The sequence below is a fragment of the Semicossyphus pulcher genome, unplaced genomic scaffold (genome assembly GCF_022749685.1).
Source record: "Semicossyphus pulcher isolate SPU_LCO1_2020_fin unplaced genomic scaffold, fSemPul1.0.p SCAF_3, whole genome shotgun sequence".
In the NCBI taxonomy this organism is placed as follows: domain Eukaryota; kingdom Metazoa; phylum Chordata; class Actinopteri; order Labriformes; family Labridae; genus Semicossyphus; species Semicossyphus pulcher.
The window spans coordinates 5052808-5075209 of NW_027211704.1; the positions used below are offsets into that span (position 1 = coordinate 5052808).

At 41.5% G+C, this 22402-nt stretch overlaps 2 protein-coding genes across 5 annotated transcripts in view; one reads left to right on the forward strand and one right to left on the reverse strand.

The window, feature by feature from the left end:
- rap1gapb (RAP1 GTPase activating protein b) overlaps positions 1-3389 on the forward strand; it is a 98807-nt gene extending 95418 nt beyond the window's left edge. For all 4 annotated transcript variants that reach the window (XM_069679053.1, XM_069679052.1, XM_069679054.1 and 1 more), the window contains one exon: positions 7-3389. Coding sequence is in view for 3 of the 4 variants with exons in the window: in XM_069679052.1 (XP_069535153.1) it covers positions 7-18 (12 nt within the window). In the remaining variant the exon portion in view is untranslated. The remainder of the gene's footprint in view (positions 1-6) is intronic.
- Positions 2849-18855, reverse strand: padi2 (peptidyl arginine deiminase, type II). Its single transcript, XM_069679056.1, has 16 exons — positions 18659-18855; positions 15045-15216; positions 14473-14542; positions 13433-13494; positions 11857-11974; positions 10996-11148; positions 10699-10892; positions 9129-9232; positions 8777-8888; positions 7116-7223; positions 6517-6668; positions 6270-6417; positions 4881-4974; positions 4726-4805; positions 4449-4589; positions 2849-3795 (listed from the first exon to the last, which is right to left on the reverse strand). Exons 1-16 carry the CDS (start codon positions 18748-18750, stop codon positions 3562-3564), a joined length of 2034 nt encoding a protein of 677 aa, XP_069535157.1. The 5' UTR covers positions 18751-18855; the 3' UTR covers positions 2849-3561.
- Positions 18856-22402: the final 3547 nt, after the last annotated feature.

A 22402-nucleotide genomic window follows, 5' to 3' on the forward strand; every position in this document is an offset into this window, starting at 1 on the left:
TCTCAGCATTCCCATTAGAGGCATCTTTTTACTAAAAGCAAGCCAAGGAATTGGGATCTCCACCACTGACGAGGAAGAGGAGCAGGACTAGAAGCCGGATCAGGAGACCGACATATCTTCCCCTGTGTGTTTGGCTCCCTGCCAAGAAAGACACCCAGCCCCGTGGACATGTGCCCACCTACGCCCTCATTCCAGCTCCATGAGGAACCATCCTTAAATGCTCAAGGCAAAGGAACCAAGCCCTCCACACCCATGCAGCATCCTGACTGACAAGTCTCCTGTCAACTGGATTAGCAGAACAAATCTGACTGACCGCTCATTCTTCAGGGCAGCCATCTCTGAAACCTTGCTGTAAAAACACTCAAAGGTTGTGTGTCTGCTCTGAAAGATCAGGATTTGAAAGAGGGGTTAATCTTGGGGTGAAGAAATCAGTACAGCAGGTGTTTGCTTGGTGGAACAGTGGGTGCATGGTGAAAAGAGTTTCACCAGAGAGGAAAATGTTTTTTTAACGTCAACCGCACATCCTACTGTGATATCGTACATGGGTTAAACTTTGATGTACCAGCCGGCTTTGTGTGTGCCTGTCACTTTTTGTGTTTTATTGATGGTCTATTCTTCTTCTTCTGAGTATTCTGCAGTGGATATTTGTCCTGTTTTACGACATTTTCAGTCTATTTGTCATGTTTTTAATGGAGAGGAGCGTCTGTGATGCTGTCGTTGGTGGCTGTAAAAGCACCAGTCACTTTCCTTCTATGTGGACGAAGGCTTGTACCACAGTAAATCTGTAAAAACAAAACTACGGTATATCAACAAAACTGAAGACTATCGACTTATTGTAATTAGAGTGAAAAGCCTGATTAATGTAGTGCCCAAGCCAGTAAAATGCGTTCAACCCATAAACTGTATATAAAAAGTGGACTCAGCCACCGTGATGTCACCGATCCACCATATTCTGCCATTTTTTCTGACATCAAGCTCAGGGTGGGAAACTGTAACTCTGTTATGACTCTGTTGTCATACAGCGGTACTACAGGTTGGCAAACTGTATAAATGACAGGAGTCTGAGAAATTGAAATCACGAACTTAGAAAACATTTACTTTTGAAAATCTGGACAGACATCAGACCATATTTAAAAAACAGGCAACAGGTACGTTAGCATTCAACAATCTCCTAGCTAACATTACTGTTTAGTAGTGTTACACCATATGAAAGTAAAGGTGTCAATACTTGCTAAATGTTCGCTAGCTAATTGTGATGTTAACTTCCTAACTGTGATGTTAGCTAGCTAATTGTGATGTTAACTTGCTAACTGTGATGTTAGCTAGCTAATTGTGATGTTAACTTGCTAACTGTGATGTTAGCTAGCTAATTGTGATGTTAACTTGCTAACTGTGATGTTACCTTGCTAACTGTAAGGTTAGCTAGCTAATTGTGATGTTAACTTGCTAACTGTGATGTTAGCTAGCTAATTGTGATGTTAACTCCCTAACTGCGATGTTATCTTGCTAACTGTAAGGTCAGCTAGCTAATTGTGCTGTTACCTTGCTGACTGCGATGTTAGCTAGCTGACTGCGATGTTAGCTACGAATTGGTAGAATGCTAACGTAAGATGTTATTCTTTAGGTTATACAACGCTTGGCTTAGTGACCCTTTCGATTTCAGTTGCAGCTGTCTTTTCAGTTGCTTATTAAACAATAAGCTTTTTAAGATGAGAATTTATCAGACAGCAGAACTTTGTCATAACACTGTTGGAGCTTCCCAACCTCAGCAGGCAGTGAGAGTAAAATGGCTTGAGAATATGGTGAACTGCTTTGTGGGCTGGCGTTTTGAGGCCTCGAGTTTGGCAATTTAGCTGTCACTATCTTGTTTTTCCTTTTGAGCCAGAAGGATCCATATTTGGACGGTGGGTCAGATAGGCTTTGCTACATCTTAATCCTTGTTGACGGGTCATTGCACTAACAATTTGTCAATCAAACGTAGCCACAACCTGAAGCATCCCCTGCTTCATAGTACCATAATCTACAGAAACATCATGCTTTGTTGTAAAGACTTGAAACAAGCAAATGAGAACGCTCAATGGTCCACTATTCAAGTAATTCTCTCTAATTTGGAATAATGGCCCTTAGAAAGAATGCAGATTTAAGGCTTCGCATTGGAAACCAAGAGGCTCCGTCCACTTCTATACAGTCTATGATTCCGTCCACGCTTGAAGGTACTGCTGAAAAGACTTCCGTCTCAAATGACTCTGTGTCACACACCACTTGTTGATTTGATGTCTGTGTACAGGTGTGTGTATACAGCGGTACTGTGCATGGTGTAAATCTGCTTGCCAAAAACCTCTCCTCTGTACTCTGGTGCCATGCTTGACTTAGATGTCTCTGTAATTTGTGTTTTATTGAAAACCAGCCAACATCTCCAGATGCAGTGCACATTGCTGACAAGAGAGCCAAATGCCACAGTTTCTTACTTTATTTGTAACGTGTAATATATGTACGTGAACTAAGCACTACATTGTCAGAGCTATTTCGAAATGCTGACCTTTTTGGAATACCTGATTTGTTGCTGAGTAAGAATTACACTGTGACTCGTTTTGAAGTTGCCTTTCTACTGATTGTGTCGCGGGAGCTGCTTTTGAGGAGGGGCATATTTAAAGGCACTGCGTTGCTTGAATGTAAACCCAGGCAGGTATGTATTTATTTGTACATATCTGCTCCAATGAATGGTGATACTGTGAGGACGCCTGACCGCAGTACACGTGAGTCTGAGACCGCTCACCTCTCCTGAGCGGAGAAACGTTTTCCCGTCTTCGGTTTGTTGTGGAGGAAAGAACTGACACATTCATTTCATTTCAGTGATTTGACTGAAGCAGAGATTTATTGCCTGCAGGACTAACATTAACTTTGCATTTACAGTTTGTGAAAGTACAAAAAGGTTTAGAGACAATGGACCAAATGCAAAGCAGCCTAAATGCTGGATTCAACAAATGTAACACACATTTTACTCTACAGAAAAAAGTGGTATAGCAAAAACAACAAAGAGACATTTTTCGTAATAATTCAGCATTTGAGCCTTTTAAAGGATTAATGAAAATATATCATTTTGGAAATGCTTGAGTAGGTGAAGTACGCCCTCTTCTGGCTGTATATTGTTATAGCACATTACTATGTGGTACCATACATCTAACTGTGCTTGCACAACAGTTGGTTCGAACCACGACAAGACTGAGAGGAAATCTTCTTTGTGCTCGATTTAAGTGATTGTATTTCTGTTCTCGTCGACAGTCCGCTTAAGCCCTTGTTCAAAAGATTTGTTTGTAAATATTGCTTTTCATCCTTTTTGTAAATAAAGCCAAGAAAAATGTTTAATAAAGATGAAGATGCATACAAAAGAGCCAACACCTGGGGTAATTATTACTACATGAATGTTGATTGTTATTATGCAAGAATGTTCTACTGAAAGTAAGGCAGAGAGCATTTGGAAAAAAGAGGCATGAGTTCCTAAAAGAACAAAAACAATCAAGTATTTTTAAAACCCCTCTCCATCCACAGCACAGGTTTCTTTCACATCTCCAGGTTCCACCACTTGTAGTCGAACGGTTCCCTGCGGACGTTGGAGCCACAGTGCACCTCTCCCAGCAGCTTGTGGTAGGAGCCGAAGTCGTCGATAAACGAGCAGTTCAGTCCCAGGTCCTCCATCAGGGAGCACATCTCAGCCTCCAGGGCGCAGCGTCCGTTCACTTTGGGGCCATAGGGCTTCGGGATGCCGAGGTTTTTCCCCAAGACAATCATGTTCACCTGGAAACAGATGTGATGAATCAATCTACTTTATCTTAATGATAAATGTCCGTTAAATCACTATCGATCGGCGAATGAGGTAACAGAATTTGTGATTGAGTCTATGGCCCACTGATGAAAGCCTTTGCATTTGCAGTATTACAGACTGGGTGTCTGTGGCGACTTTAGAGGAAAAAATCACAAGCGGCGCCCAGTTAGTGACGCGTTTTCCATCAGCCAGAGGCGGTTGGTCTGCCAGAGAGGGTAGGCGGAGCTAAGCGGCTGCTTTTCCGCTCTCTGCAAGTGTTGCGAGTAAACAGTAATCTACTATGGCTGAACAAACAAAGAAAAGATCAACGACTACAAATACATAGTGAAAATCCAAAGAAAAAGAAACAAACTCGATGCTCAGATGAAGCAAACAGTCTAAAAAGGAAAGCGACCGTCAGCCAGGAAAATCAAGAGTTACAACCGGAGCCAACCGTGGACGTCACACATGCAGCACTGTCTGGATATCTGGGAAGCATGCTCCAGCAATTACTGTTTATCGCCATAGGTGCCGTCAAAAAGAACAAAACTGATATCTTCGAAATTATAACTTAAAGGCCTCTTAAATTTGAGAAAGAGTCATCTGTCATCATCTCATCTGAGCTTAGTGATATCTCTGAACACACCATGTCAGGGTAGAAAGCCACTGCTCTCTTGGCAATGCCATGATCATCCTTTAGCTTGAAGAGGATCGGCAGGTCGATAATATCTGCATCCTCCAGGCCCAGCTCTCTCTTCAGGACGTCCCTGTTCCAGTCAATGCAGCTCTGGTAAAAAGAAAAAGACGTGGCACACACTGAATAATACACAGGAAATAATAGAATAAAAAAAACAATGTAGGGACCAGAGGAAAAATGTTAGGTGTCTTTTCAAGTCCAAATCTAGCCACACAATCCCACTCACCTGCACGTAGTTATTTTCAGTTTGGAACTCCTCATCAGCAAGTATCTGATCCACTGTGATTGGTTCTTCATCTTTCACACCTTCGTAGAAGCAGTGTTAGGAATTATACTGTACATAAGATTTTCAACAGACAGTATAGTGACTGATGGGCCTACCATCAAACAGTTTGGCTTGTCCGTGTCCATCATTCTGTAAGCCTTTGAATAGTTTGTAGCCGGCGTCGGGGCTGGCCAGCAGCAGTCGGAAACCCTGTGAACACAAGCACAAGAGGCAAAGATAACATTGGCTGCCCCAAATCCTGACAGATACAATCCCACAGTGTGCGTAACAACAAGGCAGAATCAACCAGTAACGAATCATTCAGCTGTTTTCATTTAAAGCCTCGGGGAACTTTGATTGAGATAAAATATATGTTACCAAAGCTGAGAGTGTCATAAGGCACCAACCAAACAATAAGAGATAATAAACCTTCATAAATAAAACATTGTTTTAAAAAACAAACAATTTTTGCTGGAAAGCCCATTTCTCAAGAGTTTGTGGGCGTGGCCCAGGAAGCAGGAGCCCTGCAGGCTAAAAATATTAATTTCAACTGAACGAGTTACAAACTGCTTTGCTAGCCATATCATAAGACCTGGTCACATTTGGTATGATCTCAGATACCATCGGCTATAGTCTGACAACGATATAGCCTCTGGGGACAAAGGTGATCTTGTCATTCTACTCTTAAGTTTGCTGAAATTTCAACATCATGATTCAGATTAGTAAGAAGTAAAAATGAAGCTTTGTCAGGTCTGTCCTCAAGAGGAGAAGAAAACGACTTTTAAAATGCTCGTTTGTTGAACAGAGGTCGGAAATTTTTGAGGCAGTCGAGGCAGTCAGGATATCTGAATGCTGAATGGCTTTCGTGACACCTCGTCAAGGGAATTCATCTCAAGTTGAATTTTACATCTAGAACGGATTGTTAGCTGTTAGCATGCAGATGTCTGTTCATAGAGATTAATAAGAAGGTTAATCGTTGTCAGATGACGCTGATGGGAGCCGGGATGTCATTAGGGCGGATTACGTTCCGCCTGCTTTTGCTCTCCTACTGATACGTGATTGGTTGATATTACTCAGACTACAAACATGTGTCCTGGGTGATCTGATCACAAGTGGACAGCTCGAAGCACAGCTGGTCACACCGAGCATTAACGAGCCCCTCAAATGGTTAGCTGTTAGCATACATATGGAACGCTAGCTGAGCTGTTCTCAAAGCTCTAAATGCAACGCCAAATAATGGCTCTGATATATTAGCGATACACTCAACACACACTGGTGAAAATGGATGAAGGGCCTGCACTAAATACTGCAGCCAAAAGTAAACAACTGCAGTCAACACTCATCACGTGACTGTCAATACTTTGCAAGCTACTGCTGGACGCAAACAGCCAAAAAGCTGCCATGTGACTTTTCCAATGATTGGAGGAATGAAAGTCCCTTAATTCCATAGTTAGAAGTCTATTTTAGATTTGGCTAATCAATGGATAAAAAAAGGGAATATTTACCTTTCTGTCAGGTGCAGGAACAAAAGTCATGAATTCATCCACATGTCCAACCACGAGCCAGTCAGAGAATAAAGCGACCGGCTCCTGAACCTTCTGGGCCCACAGGAAGTCCTGAACCACTTGGGTCATGTTCCGTCCTTTAGTTGCCCTTTAAGAAAAGACAGATCTCGCTCAGAGCGGCTCCAACATAAATTATTCATATTCTTCACAAGTCAGAGACTTATCCCTCCATCTTTTATAAACTCACGTAGGGAAGGCCACTCCAATGATGATTCTGCCCAGGGGGTAGCTCTTGCCATCCACAGTGACGGGAGGACTGACCTCCAGATTACCGAACGAGTCCAGACTGCTCACATCTATTCTGCGGGCCGTCCTCGTGACGTAGCCGAAGTCAGGGCCCTGACGGTGTAAAGGTGGTTAACGTTCCCCTCAGACATGTGTTAAGATACATGGAAATATTCTGCTTTGAACAACTTGTGTGTAAACTTTAAAATAGTTAAATGAAGAATCCAAAATCTATGAGCATGCAAACATTTCAAATGTTTAACAGTTTGATGCAAAAGGTCCCCTCCTTCACTGAGAGGTTTTCTTTTTTTATTGTATGTGTGCTCACTTTTATTGTACCACGATATTACGTACGTACATGCCTTAAACTCAGATTTAGGCTGAGCACAGAGAAACTTTCCCCCCTTAGCAGACGATTATGAAAGTAGCCTTTCAGTGTCAACATCTGCACATTCTGCAGTTCAGGTAAAATCACACAAGGAAAGTAAAGATGTTCTGTGTGTATAGAAACAGTATGTGCATCTCTTAACACTTGTAGAGACACGTGACTCTGTCTCTCACCAGGAGCTCATCATATGGAAGGTCCACCAATTTTCCATCTCGAGGGGAATCCAGAACAACAGGAAAGCTGTGATGAGGTGAGTCGATGTAACCAAACTCCAGCTCATCCTGAAAAACAGATGGTAGATGATCGTCTTTCTGATGTCCATATAATTTCTAATAAGGTTTTTTTCTTCTTCTTTTTTTCCCTTTGCTTTTGCCAATGTGGTTGAGTGATGTGAAATCTACTGACTCTTTCTGCCCTGCCCTTTTCAAAGAAGCAGACGTTTCTCTTTTTTCAAGAAGTCTTCACTCCCGCCTACTTACTGTTAAGTTTCATAATATGGTGATGATGAAACCTGGGACAGTGTTACTGTAATTGTGGTTTAAATGAATCTGTCATGACTTGGCTTCCAAAGAAGAGGCACTGAATTTCCCAACAAACCTAAACCTAAATACTACATATTGGGCTCTCCCATTACTGTGGCTCATTAGCTGGGTTTACATGGAGCCTAATATTCCAATTATAACCGGTTTAAAAGCCCAAACCGATTAAAAATGCACCTATATGCGCCTTTTCATAAACCTTGACATGAAAAATTGCACGATGTTAACGATTTGACCCGATTACGCCCTGACTGCGTTCTTCTGCGCGTGCCCTCCGTCTTGACGTAAATGCGTGGGGACGTACGTTTCACAAGATGGCGGCATGCAAGTTAAAGTGGAAACCTCAGAGAGCCCTTAATATTATTGGACAGCTAGATACGGCTGATACGTTGACGGCTGATACGTTGGTTTAACAGGTATAATAAGTAGGATTTCCTAGAATAATAAAATATAGACTTTTCAAATATAATATAATATAAATCACTTATAGGCCTGTATACCTGTGTGTTGGTGAGTGTGTGCAGACCCTTGTGAGACCCTTCTCTCTGCATCTGTTCTGTTGTCTTGCTTTGCATGGGACGTTTTCAGGAGGGGCGCTGTTGTGGTTCCCTGAGCCAATCACAGCGTACAGGTGAGTGTGGGAGTGGTTCAAATTAGCAACTGGGCCCCATACAGACCGGCGAACATGGCGAAAGAGCGATACAGAGTTGGCCTTCTTTCTGTTGGACAGGTAGGTGCTTCAAACCTGGTAGGACAAGCTAACCGGCGGTTAGCATGCTAGCACAAGGGTAACCGTGATGCTGTTGGTGTTAGCTCGGCGGGGTGGGCGTGTTCTCACACGAGAGAGTGAGTTTCTGGTGATGGAAGAGCCCAGGAGGAGGGGCCCAGTTTGAATGTGTTGTTGATAAAATTTAACAGCAACACAACAACGGCAAGTACTGCGCTGAACAGGCGATAGATCTCCATCTTAAGCTGATATAAAACGTGCATAATGCATAATGTGCGCATGTCACACAGTTGTTCCGATTAAATGTTCCGATTAATCAGTTGACCTGCAATCTTCAATCGGAATAATTTCAATCAGAATGACAACAAAAGTGTGCGTGTAAACCCAGCTAATGGAAGTCAATAAAATTCTGCTGTATTGTCTTTAGTAAAAGTAAGATGAATTTTAAACCATTAAAAGCCAGTCAGTGAAACTTACTGAAGGACTTGCAAACGGTTTAAATATGAAGGAGGAGCAAACACCAGATAATTGAGGCTAAACAAAAGTGTGACACGTGTAGTTTTCTTACCTGCATCCAGCGATCTCCTCTGTTCACATACTCGTGGAAAACCTTAAGCTTGTACCCGCTGTTTGCAACAAGGCTCCTCATCCCTTTAAGGAAGTGATAGTTATCAGATGTGCTGAAAAGATAACAGACACAGAAGAACTTGTTATTGAGCAATATTTATGCAATTTTCTTGTGAGTGCAAATTCAAGTGTGACTGAGTGAAACCACAAACAGAGAACTTAGGTCCGTGGACGTCGCTGTGAATAATGATTTGTCATTTTGAGTTGAAGATGAAGGAGGAAATGCAACACTGTCATCCTGTCGACATATCTATTGTCTCCAACTACTTTATAATTCATCAGATTGCTCTCACCTGCAGACAAACACCTCTATAGGCTTGAGGGTGTTAGGTGTCATGATCCAAGGTGCCACTCTGAACATGACTCTGTCAGTGAAAATAGGCGTCTCAGGGAGACCCTGTTGAACATGAGAGAAACAGCGGATTACTGACAGCTTCTGTATATATACTCCTCTCTGTGTCTCTTTGTAATGTAATGGGTTAAACAAAAAACAAAATATAGTCTAATAGACTAACTGGTTAAATTGTTGTTGAGCGTTAAAGTTCGTTCTTCAGACAGAGTGACCATAACCAATCTATTCTCACGGTCAACTTCCTCGCTTGGATCTCAGCTTTCAACCGCATCAGAAGAGGAAGACTCAAAGGTGCGGTTGAAAGCTCTGAACAAAAACATGTGGCATATTCACGTGGCGGCCATTTTGACATGTTCTGATGTTATTAGCTGTGTCCAAACTCAGGGGCCGCATCCTTCAAAGGACATATTTGAAAGCCGATTGCGTCACAGCGGCGTATCTAAGGCTGTCCCATTTCGAAGGCTCCTCAAATGCGTCCTCCTTATCCTGAGCCGAGGAATATACTTTTAAAAGTAAAGTTTTTGGTTTCAACTCAGTCGAATAGCTAGCCAAAAATGAAAGGGAAACAAATTATCTGTAAAATAAATATAATAATTACGTGGCGTTAGTAATGATAGCTAGTTAGCCGGCTAGCTATCTGTTGCTAGGCGTCAGGAGCGGAGTTTCCTCTTAATCCTTTATTCGTTCCACAACTGGGAAATTTACAGTGTTACAGCAGCAAAGTGGATATACAACATTACAATAAAGATAAGTAAAAACATGGACACATACAACATTTGATAATCAATTAGCTTCTAAACGACAATAGTTAATGTTAGCATTCAACAACTTCAAAGCTAACCACCGTTTCTTAGTATAACAAGATACCGTAAGCTAACCGTGAAGCAGTACATTAGCAACACAGCATGTTAGCATTCAACTACTTCAAAGTTAACTACCATTTCTTAGTATAACAGGATACATTAAGAAAGCTGTATAAAGCAGTAAATTAGCAACAGCTCATGTTAGCATTCAACTACTTCCTGCTGTTTTATCTTTTGGGAGAGTGTGGTCAAACGGTAATGTTACTAATGAAGTGGTTAAACACTCAAATTAGCTGATATCTTCAGCTAATGCTACCATGTCAGCAAAATCAATGGGCCGAGGGGCAAGTTAAGCAACATATTTGATTAAACTTTCCTATCATATCACGTAACATTAACATGCAGTTATGTTAGCTAGGAAGTGGTTTCAATGCTAACATTAGCTGTTGAACGGTAGCTAATCCTTTATTAAATAGGTTTATGTTTATCAAAGCAGGGGACATTATACCACATGCAAAACCAGAACACAGCATTGGGGCATTATAACAGCATTTGAGCTTCCCACTGTAAGCATGATTTTTATATTTTTCTTTTTGTCAAACTAGGCCTTCATTATTTTTTTCTTGAACAATCTCAAAAAATATCAAATTTAGAGTCAAAAAGATGTTCAAACATTGTAAAATTGCATATTGATGTTGCAGATGTTACCTGACCGATGGGCTCTAACAGACTGAGGTTGATGCTGACGAGGCCGTTGAAGTCTTTGTCGGGAAACCTGAGGCCCTCCACGTAAAACTTCATCTCTCCAATGCCTCCGAGGTAAGGCACTTCCTGGGACAAGACCTCATTGCTCAGAACCAAAGGATAGGTCTTCACAAAGGCATTGTAGAGGTAAGACAGGGCTGAAGTAAGAACAAAAAAACAAGGTAAAAACACTAGCCAGCTGGATTACTCACACGTTACATCATCTGCTTTGGTGCTTTCTCAACCCTCGTCTGTACTCACACAGGGCGTTATCAGAACCTGCAGATGACCCAGACCTGAAGACTCTGACACTCTCTGCGTCGCCCTGAGAGATGTGCATGGTGAGCTTGTAGCCCTCTGGGAGCCGAGCGGGGCCTCTGGTCCGCAGCACCATGAGCGACATGTCCTTCAGATCTGTGCATCCACAAAGGGTCATGTTTTAAGTACTGTGAGGATTTTTTTTTTTACCTCAATTTAATAATGAAGTCTCTATATGACCTACAAAAGCAGAATTATCAGAGAAAAGATGACTATATCTATATAGTTACTTTTAATGTCTGACACTGCTGTCAATGGGTCAGAAGCAATTTACAGTATACAGACCAAACAGTCTTTGTTTACATTTTCCCTGGCAAAGTTTCACTGTGAGAAGAAAGTCTGCCAGTTAAAGGGAAACAGGACATGCACACACAGGAGAGGACCTGCAAAGAGATAAGATGTCTGTGGAGGTTCTCAGTCATCCAGGTCATGGTAGTTCTTAGCTTAAAGCTCCAAAAGGCAGCTGGACTTGGTTCAAGTTAGAACCTAGTCCACCAGTCAGTTAGAACTGAAGAAGCCTTTCGGATGAGAAGTCTTCAAGAACTTCAACCAAGTCCAGTTGCCTTTTGGATTAAACTTAGAAAGAGATAAGATCCGCTTTGTTTTTTTCACACACACATTGAATAACAACAGATTTTCCTATTAAATTTCAGTTGAACTGGTTCGCCAACTGCGGAGTAATTTGAGAGGCCTACTCTACAACTCCGCCCTTCACACTCAAACCAGGTCTGGTTTACCATGAACCACTTTACTGCTGACTTTGCAAAGCAAATATGAGCGGCCTACAAAATAGGACTATTTTACCCGACACTTTGGTGACAGAGTCCTGCGTGTGGTCTAGTGTCTTCCAGTAGGTCCGCTCAGAGTCGCAGTTGACCAATAGGATGGCTCCATGCCCGTTAGGACCCCATTTCCAGGATCCCTGACAAGTTTGTGAAAAGTACAAAAGTTTTGTGAAACAGATTAGACTTTCCCGACAGTGTTGCACATAAAAACCTGCTGAAACATACTGAATATACACCGATCAGCCATAACATTATGACCTCCTGCCTAATATTGTGTCGTCCCCCTTTTGCCACCAAAACAGCCCTGATCGGTCGAGGCATGGACTCCATTAGACCTCTGAAGGTGTGCTGAGGTATCTGCCACCAAGACGTGAGCAGCAGATCCTTTAAGTCCTCTAAGTTGCGAGGTGGGGCCTCCATGGATCGGACTTGTTTGTCCAGCACATCCCACAGATGCTCCATTGGATTGAGATCTGGGGAATTTGGAGGCCAAGTCAACACCTTGAACTCGTCGTATTCCTCAAACCATTCCTGAACCGCCTCTTTGCTGAAAGATGCCACTGCATTCTGGTGCCATGTCTTCCCCAGGTGAGCGTCGCACACGCGCCCGGCCATCCACATGATGTAAAGGAAAACGTGATTCATCAGACCAGGGCACCTTCTTCCATCGCTCTGTGGTCCAGTTGTGATGCTCACATGCCTATTGTTGGTGCTTTCGGCGGTGGACAGGGGTCAGCGTGGGCACCCTGCCCGGTCTGCGGCTACGCAACCCCATACACAACAAACTGCGATGCTCTGTGTGTTCTGACTCCTTTCTATCAGAACCAGCATTAACCTTTTAAGCGATTTGAGCTACAGTAGCTCTTCTGTTGGATCAGACCACATGGGGCAGCCTTTTTGGTAGATTTTGGTAAATACTGACCCCTGCAGACCGGGAACACCCCACAAGAGCTGCAGTTTTGGAGATGCTCTGATCCTAGCCATCATAATTTGGCCCTTATCAAAGTCGCTCACGTCCTCACACTTGCCCATTTTTCCTGCTTCCAACACATCAACTTCAAGGACGAAGGGTTCACTTGCTGCTTAACATATCCCATCCACCGACAGGTGCCATTGTAATGAGATAATCAATGTTTTTCACTCGACCTGTCAGTGGTCATAATGTTATGGCTGATCGGTGTACAAACTACAGTGAGCCTGAAGATCAAACAAATCTTTGTAAGATCACAACAACATTTTACATTTCAGAAAAGAAAACAGAAATGCACTTTTTGAATTTGTGAAATTTAGTGTTCTTATGAAATATGTTCTGTCAAACATAAGAAACAGACATGTCAAAACCAAGTATTCACAGGCAGATCTAAACAAAGATAAATGATGTGAAAAGTTCAACATGATGAGGCAAAACTTCTGACTACAGCCTGTTCAGGAACACTTAAAAATGATCGACATGCAGCGCTCAGTTTATCCCATAAATACTTGTTACTCCAGGCATTTTATTGTTTATCAGAAAGAAATATGAAGAGAGAATATCTCCTTCATTAGGTGTCAGTCTTTGTTTCACTGCCATCTAAAACTGACACACTGGAGCTCACCTTGTTAGGATTGTTTTTCTCCACATCACCGTCTCTGTCAGCATCCACATCCAGAGAGATCTCTGCGAGACACACACACATTGTGTTTATCACAGGGTGCCTCAAAAGGAACTAAACGTCCCAGACCGTGGTTCAAATCACTGCTATCACTTTCAAAAGACTGTTTGTCTACATTTCTACATTACAGTTTATCTCTATGTGAGTCAGCTGGATTTCCAAATATAGACTGGTTTGTATACATGAGTCAAGTCTTGAGTTAGGAGTGTATTTAAACCATAGCCTGTATAAAAAGATGGACGACATGACAGCTCCATGAAAGTGAAGCCAAAACATTTCGAGCGCCCCCTGCTGACTGGCTGCAGTATAGGTCATAAAGCCCGCCTCCTCCATGTTAACAGATGGGACATGAGTCAAACTATAAAATCAAAATACACATCAAATACATTTTTCTCAAACATGGTTTCTGCCATTATAGTTAGTTCTTATCATGCTGATTTACGTCAGTGTTCATTTTTCTGACAAGTTTACCTTTAATTAGTTATTTGAGAATGATTGACAGCTCTGTTGACAAATCCGGCTCCTGCAGCCGATCTGTTCCGGATTAGCAGAGTAGAGGAGGAACGGCGAGAGGAGATGTAACTAAAACAATCACTACAGTCATTGAAGTTTCCATACCTGTGAACGTTAACCTCAGACCAACACAAAGAAGCTGTTCTGCTGTTAAACACGCCGACGTGCGTCATCTTTGCTGTTTTATTCAGTAATGTAAGTGTGTGTTTTGGCTAGAAAAAGTGGCTACGGCTCACCTGCCGATCTCTACCGCGCAGCTCTGGCTCCAAATGACGTCACCATCACAAGATGGCAGCACCTGTCACAGGGGCTATTTTGGCATCAATTTCATACAATGAGAGCAGATGGAGACGCCTCGCCCATCTATATATACAGTCATTGATTTAAACGCACTATGCTCTGCTGGTATTATGCTAGCTAAAGAGCAACCTTTTTACATAATGTTTGAATTTTATTGCACTTCAACTTACCGATAGCCGTCAGGTGCAGGATTGCTTTCCCCAACACCTCTTTGTTCTCCCCATAGTACCTGACAGAGAGCTTATAAAACACACAGACATTGAGATGTTCAGACTTACATTTGACAAACTGGGAATCTTGAAGAAGCATACGTTTAAAAAAGTATGAGCCGTAAGGTACGATACAAATCTAAAAAGCTCTCACGTCCGTCTTCTGGTTAGTTGAAAAGTGACAACAGAAGAAAACGGTACAAGCGCTTCAGTGAGGGTGTGTTCAACTTTTCAAAGGTCAACTCTAAATCCTATAATATAAAACTTGTTTTCTGAGCTGTTTGGTTTCAGACATATTGCATAACACTCATTCTATGTTTGAATGGTGCCTTATTAAAAAAAACTTGCCTTGCCTTTCTTTATAATTTAAATGTTAACAGCCATAAATCCTTACACACCCACACATGACCTTTAATCATGCTCTGGAGCGTTAAGTCTTATTAATAAACGGCTCATTTCCTGGACCTGTTCGTGCCGCTCATTCAACACATTCTCAAAGCCAGAAATGTGACTGCTTCCTGTCACTCCTTTACCTTGCTATCATTCTCATGTTGACTGGCGCCCCTCATGCTGATGAGCAGCACCGGGTTTCCTTTGAGGCTGATGGGAGACAGGTGGTTCGTCTCCCGAGGCGGGGGGGTGATGCTGTAGTGAACATTGGAGGTGCACTTCACAGAGAAGAACCTGGAGCTGGGCGGGGCACTCCTGGAAACGAGGGGAAAACAGCACATTTGGATGCATCTTATGACTGTGCTTACACATAACATTCATACTCTAAAAGCTCATATTTGTTTATATACAAGTGAAGAAGGGCGTTGGCTTGTACGGGCAAGGCCTAAGCATGCATCTCAGAACAGGTGGTGCACTACAGAGGAAGCCAAGTTAATCAGACGTTTTTTATTGCTTGGGAGCAGAGTTTGGGAGATAGTATTTTTCCCACATCTTGCAGCAGCTTGCTGGTAGTTCCACAATACTCACATTTGCATAGTGATTCATAGCATCTGAAACTACAAACAACAACAGCCGCATCATAAGTAAACCTAAGAGGGTGACTTAGATTTGTTATGCCTTTTTTTGCTGCAGTAGTTACAGTGGGTTCCCTCCGGGTACTCCGGCTTCCTCCCACAGTCCAAAGACATGCTCGTTCGGTTCATTGGTGACACTCAAAAAATTGCCCATAAATGTGTGCATGAAAGGTTGTCTGTCTCTGTGTGTCAGCCCTGTGATTGACAGGCGATCAGTCCAGGGTGTAACCCCGCCTCTCGCCCAATGACAGCTGGGATAGGCTCCAGAACCCCCCCACCCGCGAGCCTGAACAGGTAATGGATGGATGGATGTCGGTTTGGTCTCGGGTGTATTCCATGAAGCTCCTTTTTTAGCTCACAAACTTTCTAATGTTTTTAATCTCAAAATATAAAACTTGAATATATTCGGTGTCAAATTGTCCTGTTGCCATTTTTTCAGAGAAGCTGGTGCTTGCTATTTTAGAAGTTTCCTGGCTAACAGATACCGCTTATAAATACCCCCACCTGGACTCGAGTTGAGGGAGGCCAGGTGTCTGACTGATGGTCTTAGAGACTAAACCAAAGCACAACTTTAGCCAGTTTTCTATTCTATATTTTGATTATGTATTATCTGGGAACAAAAGATATGTGTAATTATCGTTGCACTTTTACATCAAATCTAGGTGAATTTGATTTTTTTTTTTACAAAGTAGTTTAAACTAGTTTTTCAAAGTAGCTTAATCAGCATGAACAAACTAGATTTCCCCTGAGGGTAGCGTCCCTGTTCTTCCAGTGTGAAGTAACTTGTAACATGCAAAGCTTAACTTTTAAAGTAGCTTCTGCAACACTGCTACAAAGACACCAAATACAGACGATAACTTAAACCATGATTATAGAACGTGTGAGTTCACACTTTAAAGGGATGCACGATATTATCGGCATGTTATCGGTATCTGCAGATAATGGCTTGAAAAAATGTATGGCATATCGGCTTTGGCAGATGTAATTTTTCTGCCAATATTTTCCGGCGATGAAACAATAATTATGCCTAAATGATTCTCGATGATTCCTTAGAAAAGCTTGACGTAATGCTACGATATTAACTCGGCACGACATGCACCATGCCTCTTCCGTCAACCGTGAAGAAAGGTGCAAGATGTCTGCGGTGTGGCAGTTTTTCAAAGTTTCAGACAGCAAGGTTGCTATTTGCAATGGTTGCTCAGTATCAGCGAGGAGGGGCCAAATCTCATTTATTCAACACCACAGATTTAATCGCCCATCTCAAGAATCTGCCAGCACGCCACTACAACAAGAGTAGGCATGCATGATATCAATTCACTGCAGGGGAGACTTGAAGTTCTCTGCAATCAGGTGGAAAAAAACATGTGTCTCATATATCGTTATCGCAATCGGCAAAAAGGGTTGGAAAATATCAGCATATCTGATATCTGCAAAAAATCCAGAATCCTGCATCCCTAATTAACATGAAAAATAATGACATGAGTTGAAAATAGAAACCACAGAGGATGTTAAAATTGGCAGAATAAAGAACAGTGGGTGGTAAAGGCTCCCCCACATCTCATTCCCAGAGCCTGATTGAGCTCATAGACGCCTCCAGCTGTCCATGTCCCCTTATTTCTATAGCATCTTAAGCTTTACGTGCCTTGAGCCTCAGGCGAAGACATGCCCATATGTTCTGCCAGGATCACCTCATGTTACTGCTCACACTAAACTACCACGTCATCTCGTGTTTTCCATGTGTCAGCTATTCAGTGTCACTCTCATCACACCAGATTTAGACATAAGCAGCACACAGTCACGTTAATATCTTAACTTTGGGTTGCAGGAACAGCACCATGCCTTGGTCAAACAGTCTTCTGTCAATGTTTTTTAAGGGCAGTGTTGATAAACAATGCTCACATCGCACACGCAAAACAGCTCCCCTTTTCATGGCAAGGCCTCGAGGATGGGTGTAACCTTTAATTATCAGTATTATAAAAAGCCTTCAGAGCCCCCGAGGGTCCGGGCCCGGTGCCAGTCTCCCTCTCTGCCCGGTCAGTAATCTAGCCTGGCTCTTTTGTGTACTGTAGGTTGGCATTTGGCAAGAATATATAGCCTACAATTCTTTGGGAAGACAAAAAGTCTCCTGTTGGACGGAAACAAAAAACTGTTGATTCTTTGTACCAAACAAAAGAGCATGCTGTCTGCATCACCAGGGTCTGCATACTAATGACATCCTCCTCACAGCTGCCAGTGTGGGATAACACAGAGTTCCAGTTTATTAGGTACAAAGTACAGCTACCAAAACAATACCACAGTATTTCTACTTCCTGAACTTATAATATGTTTAGTTAATATTGAAACTGCTTTTGAGAGATGTTTGTTCAACTTTAAGATCATTTTCAAGTTTGTAATGTTAACATATAGTACTGATTTACCCTTCTGATACTTAGTCTGCACATTTTGATATATAAGATTAATTCATCAGCACTATAACTGTGGCTGCAACAATGACCATAGAGTTGAATAAACCACTCCCTAAAACAGTTTCAATCGAAGCTGTAATAAAAGTTGTTGCAGGACTGTTTTATATTAGTTCTTGGTAACTCATAAACTGGCAACTGATTGTAAGGGGACTTTTTATTGATGTAAGAATCAATGGGTAGAACCTAAACTTTTATTTCCTGATGCTAACTGTTGAACAAGCCACTTTATATCATAAAAATAGACATAAGGAATTAGATTTAGGCGCTCTAGTTACTGAGGTGGTAGCCAACTAAGAATAGAATAGTAAAGAATAGAATAAGCATCTGAATAAAGTATGACTCACTCCAAGCAAACAAATTAAATCCCCTTACACCTTGGAGCAGACAATACAGATCAATGTGTGTGTCATCACTTTAAGCTCTTGGTGCTAACCGTTTGACTGGTTTGCTTCTAATGAAGTAATTACATTTAAATAAACACAGAAATAAGCTTCAGCTAACAGCAAGAATGATAAGAAACTAATTGAACGAAATACCTTCAGAATAGAGTAATTACTACGATGTACTCTAAGAAAACAAAAAAACCCCAAACAAGTTACAACAGAGCGCCCAGTGTAGGTAAGTGCACTGTAGATAACAGCTGGTACAAGAGTCTACCTGTTCAGGTTGACATTAAGCTCCGCGCCGACCACGCACACAACGCTGGTGGTTCTGTCATTATCTACCCTGAGGGTCCGGGGGTGAATCATGGCCGCTGTCCTCCCGCAGTTTGTGAAGCAGCAGTCAGTCTGACCGGTAAAATGACCAACGACTGTTCCGTTATCGGGAAGGAAAGACGCTTGCTCCTCCTGTCCGGTGTCTGGGCGGAGGACAACAACTGAGCAAGGCTGCAGGTACCGAGAGGGGAAAAATTGTGGGTTCACTGATTGGTCAGCCAACTGCTAAATCCCACCCTCCACCCCCCTCACCATTATCATGTTTCCCCTGTCTCTTTGTTTACACATGCTCTATCTAATGCCGTAGGTCCTTTACAGGGTTCACATACAGCACTCTGATAATAGAGGCAAACAAGCACTGTTGGCACATTCAGGAACATGTCATTGCAGCCCAAGTGACAACACTTCCGCTTTGTTTTCGCTTTGGACATCACTACAGTTGTAGTTACTTAAAATGTAAGCCTAATTTTGCTGTGACCATAGTATATTTACGCGCGCATGCGCAGTAACCATGGGCAGTCAGGTTATTTTTAATGAGCCAGATCATTTGGCTCTGCTCAGAAATGATTACCGACACTCAGCTCCTAAATTTTGCACACTTTCTGAATTTTAAACTTCAGTTGAATTCAGAAATATTTTTTGTAATGTGTTTTTGGTATGTGTGCACATGTTTCACCTAAATTAATTACTATAAACAAATTATTCTAAATTTAGCCATTTCCAGCATTTAACATTATCGTTGCCTTAATATATTTAAGGCATATTTGTAATGTTTGATTACTTATATATTTGTTGCATTAAAACTCCTGTGAGAAGTTTGTTGCTGGTTGTGAAACACACTGAAATTAATTCTGATTACTGTATATGAGCTACCAAAGCAAACCAGACCATCAGCGACAAGATTGATTATTTCTATATAGTTATTTTTAATGCCTGAAGCCACTGGCAGGAGGTTGGTGTCAGACGAAGCGCATGCTGCCTGTTGTCATTTTCCAGGGCTAAACATTAAGTGAGTGATATGACTGTTAAATGAAAGCGGGAATAGATTTTTTGTTAAAAACCACCACTTAAGCATGTACAGGACAAAATCAGCAAAGAGGTAATAGGACGGCTTTGTCCACAGGGGGCGCCAAAATCAACACAAACTGAAAGTTCCTCAGAGGAGCTTCATAAACTAATTATTCTAAATTTAGCTGTTTCCTGAATTTAATATTATCGTTGGTATAAAGCTTTAATAAAGATAAACATTTTAACCATTAGCTATCACATATTTGTAATGTTTGATTACTTATGTATTTGTTGCAAGACATTCATATACAAGATTCGTCATCTTTAATAGATCAATACATCCCATTGTAACAATGATTAAAATGTGTGATATGTCAAGAATAACTATCCTAGTTGTCAAAAAAAAGGAAACACACTCCTTAAAAATATTGTTTGTGAGACTTTGTAGCGACACAGTTCATTCAATTTGTATGATACATTCAATCCATCCACGACCAGCCTACCCCAGCTGTCATTGGGCCAGAGGCAGGGCACACCCTGTACTGATCTCCAGTCAATCACAGGGCTGACACATAGAGACAGACAACCTTTCATGCACACATTCACACCTACGGGCAATTTTTTTAGAGTCATTAATTAATCTGACGAGCATGTCTTTGGGCTGTGGGAGGAAGAAGGAGTACCTAGAAAGAACCCAACCATGCACAGGGAGAACATGCAAACTCCACACAGAAAGGCCCCCTACGTCCAACCTGGGGTTTGAACATTCTAGCTGTGAGGCGACAGTAACCACTACACCACCATATGACATTTTAAAATTTCTGCTCTATCCAGAAGTTTTATTTTTGATTTTTGTCATGCATGTTACTTTTTATGATCACTTAAATAATAATAAACCCATCCCATCCCTGCAATTTAATCTCTTTGCCCGTCGTCGTATCCTCCTCTTATGGAAAAATCATTCACCTCCCTCAAACACTTCCTGGCTGTGGGACATAATGTCCTTTCTGAAATTAGAAAAGATCAAATTTTCTGTCCGTGGCTCAGTGTTACAAACACTAGCAGCCTCTCATCTCTCATTTTGAAACAATACATTCTATCCCATTGGACTTAGAGTGCTGGAAGTTTGATCAGTAGTTAGCCGTGGACAGTTCTGGGGTTGGTAAGGGGTGCTTTTTTCATTTTTTTCTCTTTCTCTCTCTTTCACCTTCTTTCTCTTTTTATTTAATCACTCTGTATAATAATAAACCCTGTATTCATTAACCAAAGGAGAAAAAAAAGTTGGCTCTCAGGTGGGATCTGCCCCCCTGCATTACAGAGTTGGCTCTTAAAACGGACTCGGTCACTAACCAAGGGACTCAAGTCTACAGTTCATGCACTTCACTAAACTGAAAACATGTCTCATAATCAAAGGACCAGTTTTTGAGTCGCAGCCACGCTGTTCATATGCATGCTCTCTCTCTCCCTCTCTCAGCAGTTTGTTGAAATATTACAAATAATAATATTAAGTAATTTCTTCACTTTTGAGAAGAGAGCAGAGACAGAAACAGAGATCAGAGTCTCAAGCAGTAATGAAACAATAATCACGTGATAGTTATTTGTTTGTCAATTCAGAGGTCCTTCATAAAGCAGGGAGAGTGCAGTGCACCAATGTAACAATGAAAACTACGCCCATGTCGATAACGACACATCACAAATACGCTGCAGTGATGGTGGAATAGGCTACTTGTGCATGCAGTAGAAAATAAGTAAATTAAATAATCATCACTATCCTCATCCATAATAATATGCAACATATGTGTATCTTTCTGGAAGTTTTAGAGTCTTTAAATCAGTGATTGATCATTTTTAACTCACCTGTTCAGGTTTGCCTTTAAAGCTGTGCCAACAACATGAATAACAGTCTGCAGCTGTTCTGTGTCCAGACGTAATGTTCACTGATATTCTGGAGTTATTCTCCTCTTCTTGACTAAGAGAGCAGCTCCGTTGCTGTCAGCATTGTCTTGAGACATGTTTGGTTTTGTGCTGGTTTGCCTCAGACTTATGAAACTATGGGATCTGTAAAGCCTTATATAGGCTCGCCTGTGTTACAAGTTTGTAATTTGAGACAGAAGTGACAATCCCTTCATACACGTATTGGCAGTTAATTTGATAGCATGCATGTTAAAAAAACAACAACATAATACCAGGTAAAGGGTGTGGCTGATGTTGGAAACTGAACAGGTGAGGCTTCTCTTCTGCAACAGCGGCTTCAGTAAAAAAATATTTGAGGGAGATGTTGCAAAAAAGGCGTAAATGCACCATCAGCCTTGCAGAGTCGCAAACTGTGGTGCAGGTATTCAGATCTCTTCAGTGGTTTGTTTAATATTGTGAAGTGCCTTCACAATGAACCCGATGACACCTTTCCAATGTTTGTTTTAGATTTAAATTATTACTATATATATTATCTTCAAGCTCTTTATAAGTTCTCTATGCAAAAGCTTTAATTTAAAGAGTAAGTAGTAACCACAGCTGCTAAATATTTGTATTGAAGAATAAAATAAAATTTTTCCTTACGACTACAAATTTGAATAAAAGAAAATACTCATCTTTTTTTTCTCATAATGAGATTTTTTTTTTTTTACCTTCTTTTAAAGGGTGCTGTATAAATGAAGTTTACTATTACTTCTACTTGTAA

Excerpts from the sequence above, each read along its gene's own strand:
- padi2 (XM_069679056.1), bottom strand. The coding sequence starts at position 18,750 with ATGATTCACCCCCGGACCCTCAGGGTAGATAATGACAGAACCACCAGC. Across the intron at positions 11,149-11,856 it reads CTCTGTCACCAAAGTGTCGG|ATCTGAAGGACATGTCGCTC; the intron begins GTAAAATAGTCC and ends GTGGATGCACAG. Across the intron at positions 4,975-6,269 it reads TTCCTGCACCTGACAGAAAG|GGTTTCCGACTGCTGCTGGC; the intron begins GTAAATATTCCC and ends TTGTGTTCACAG.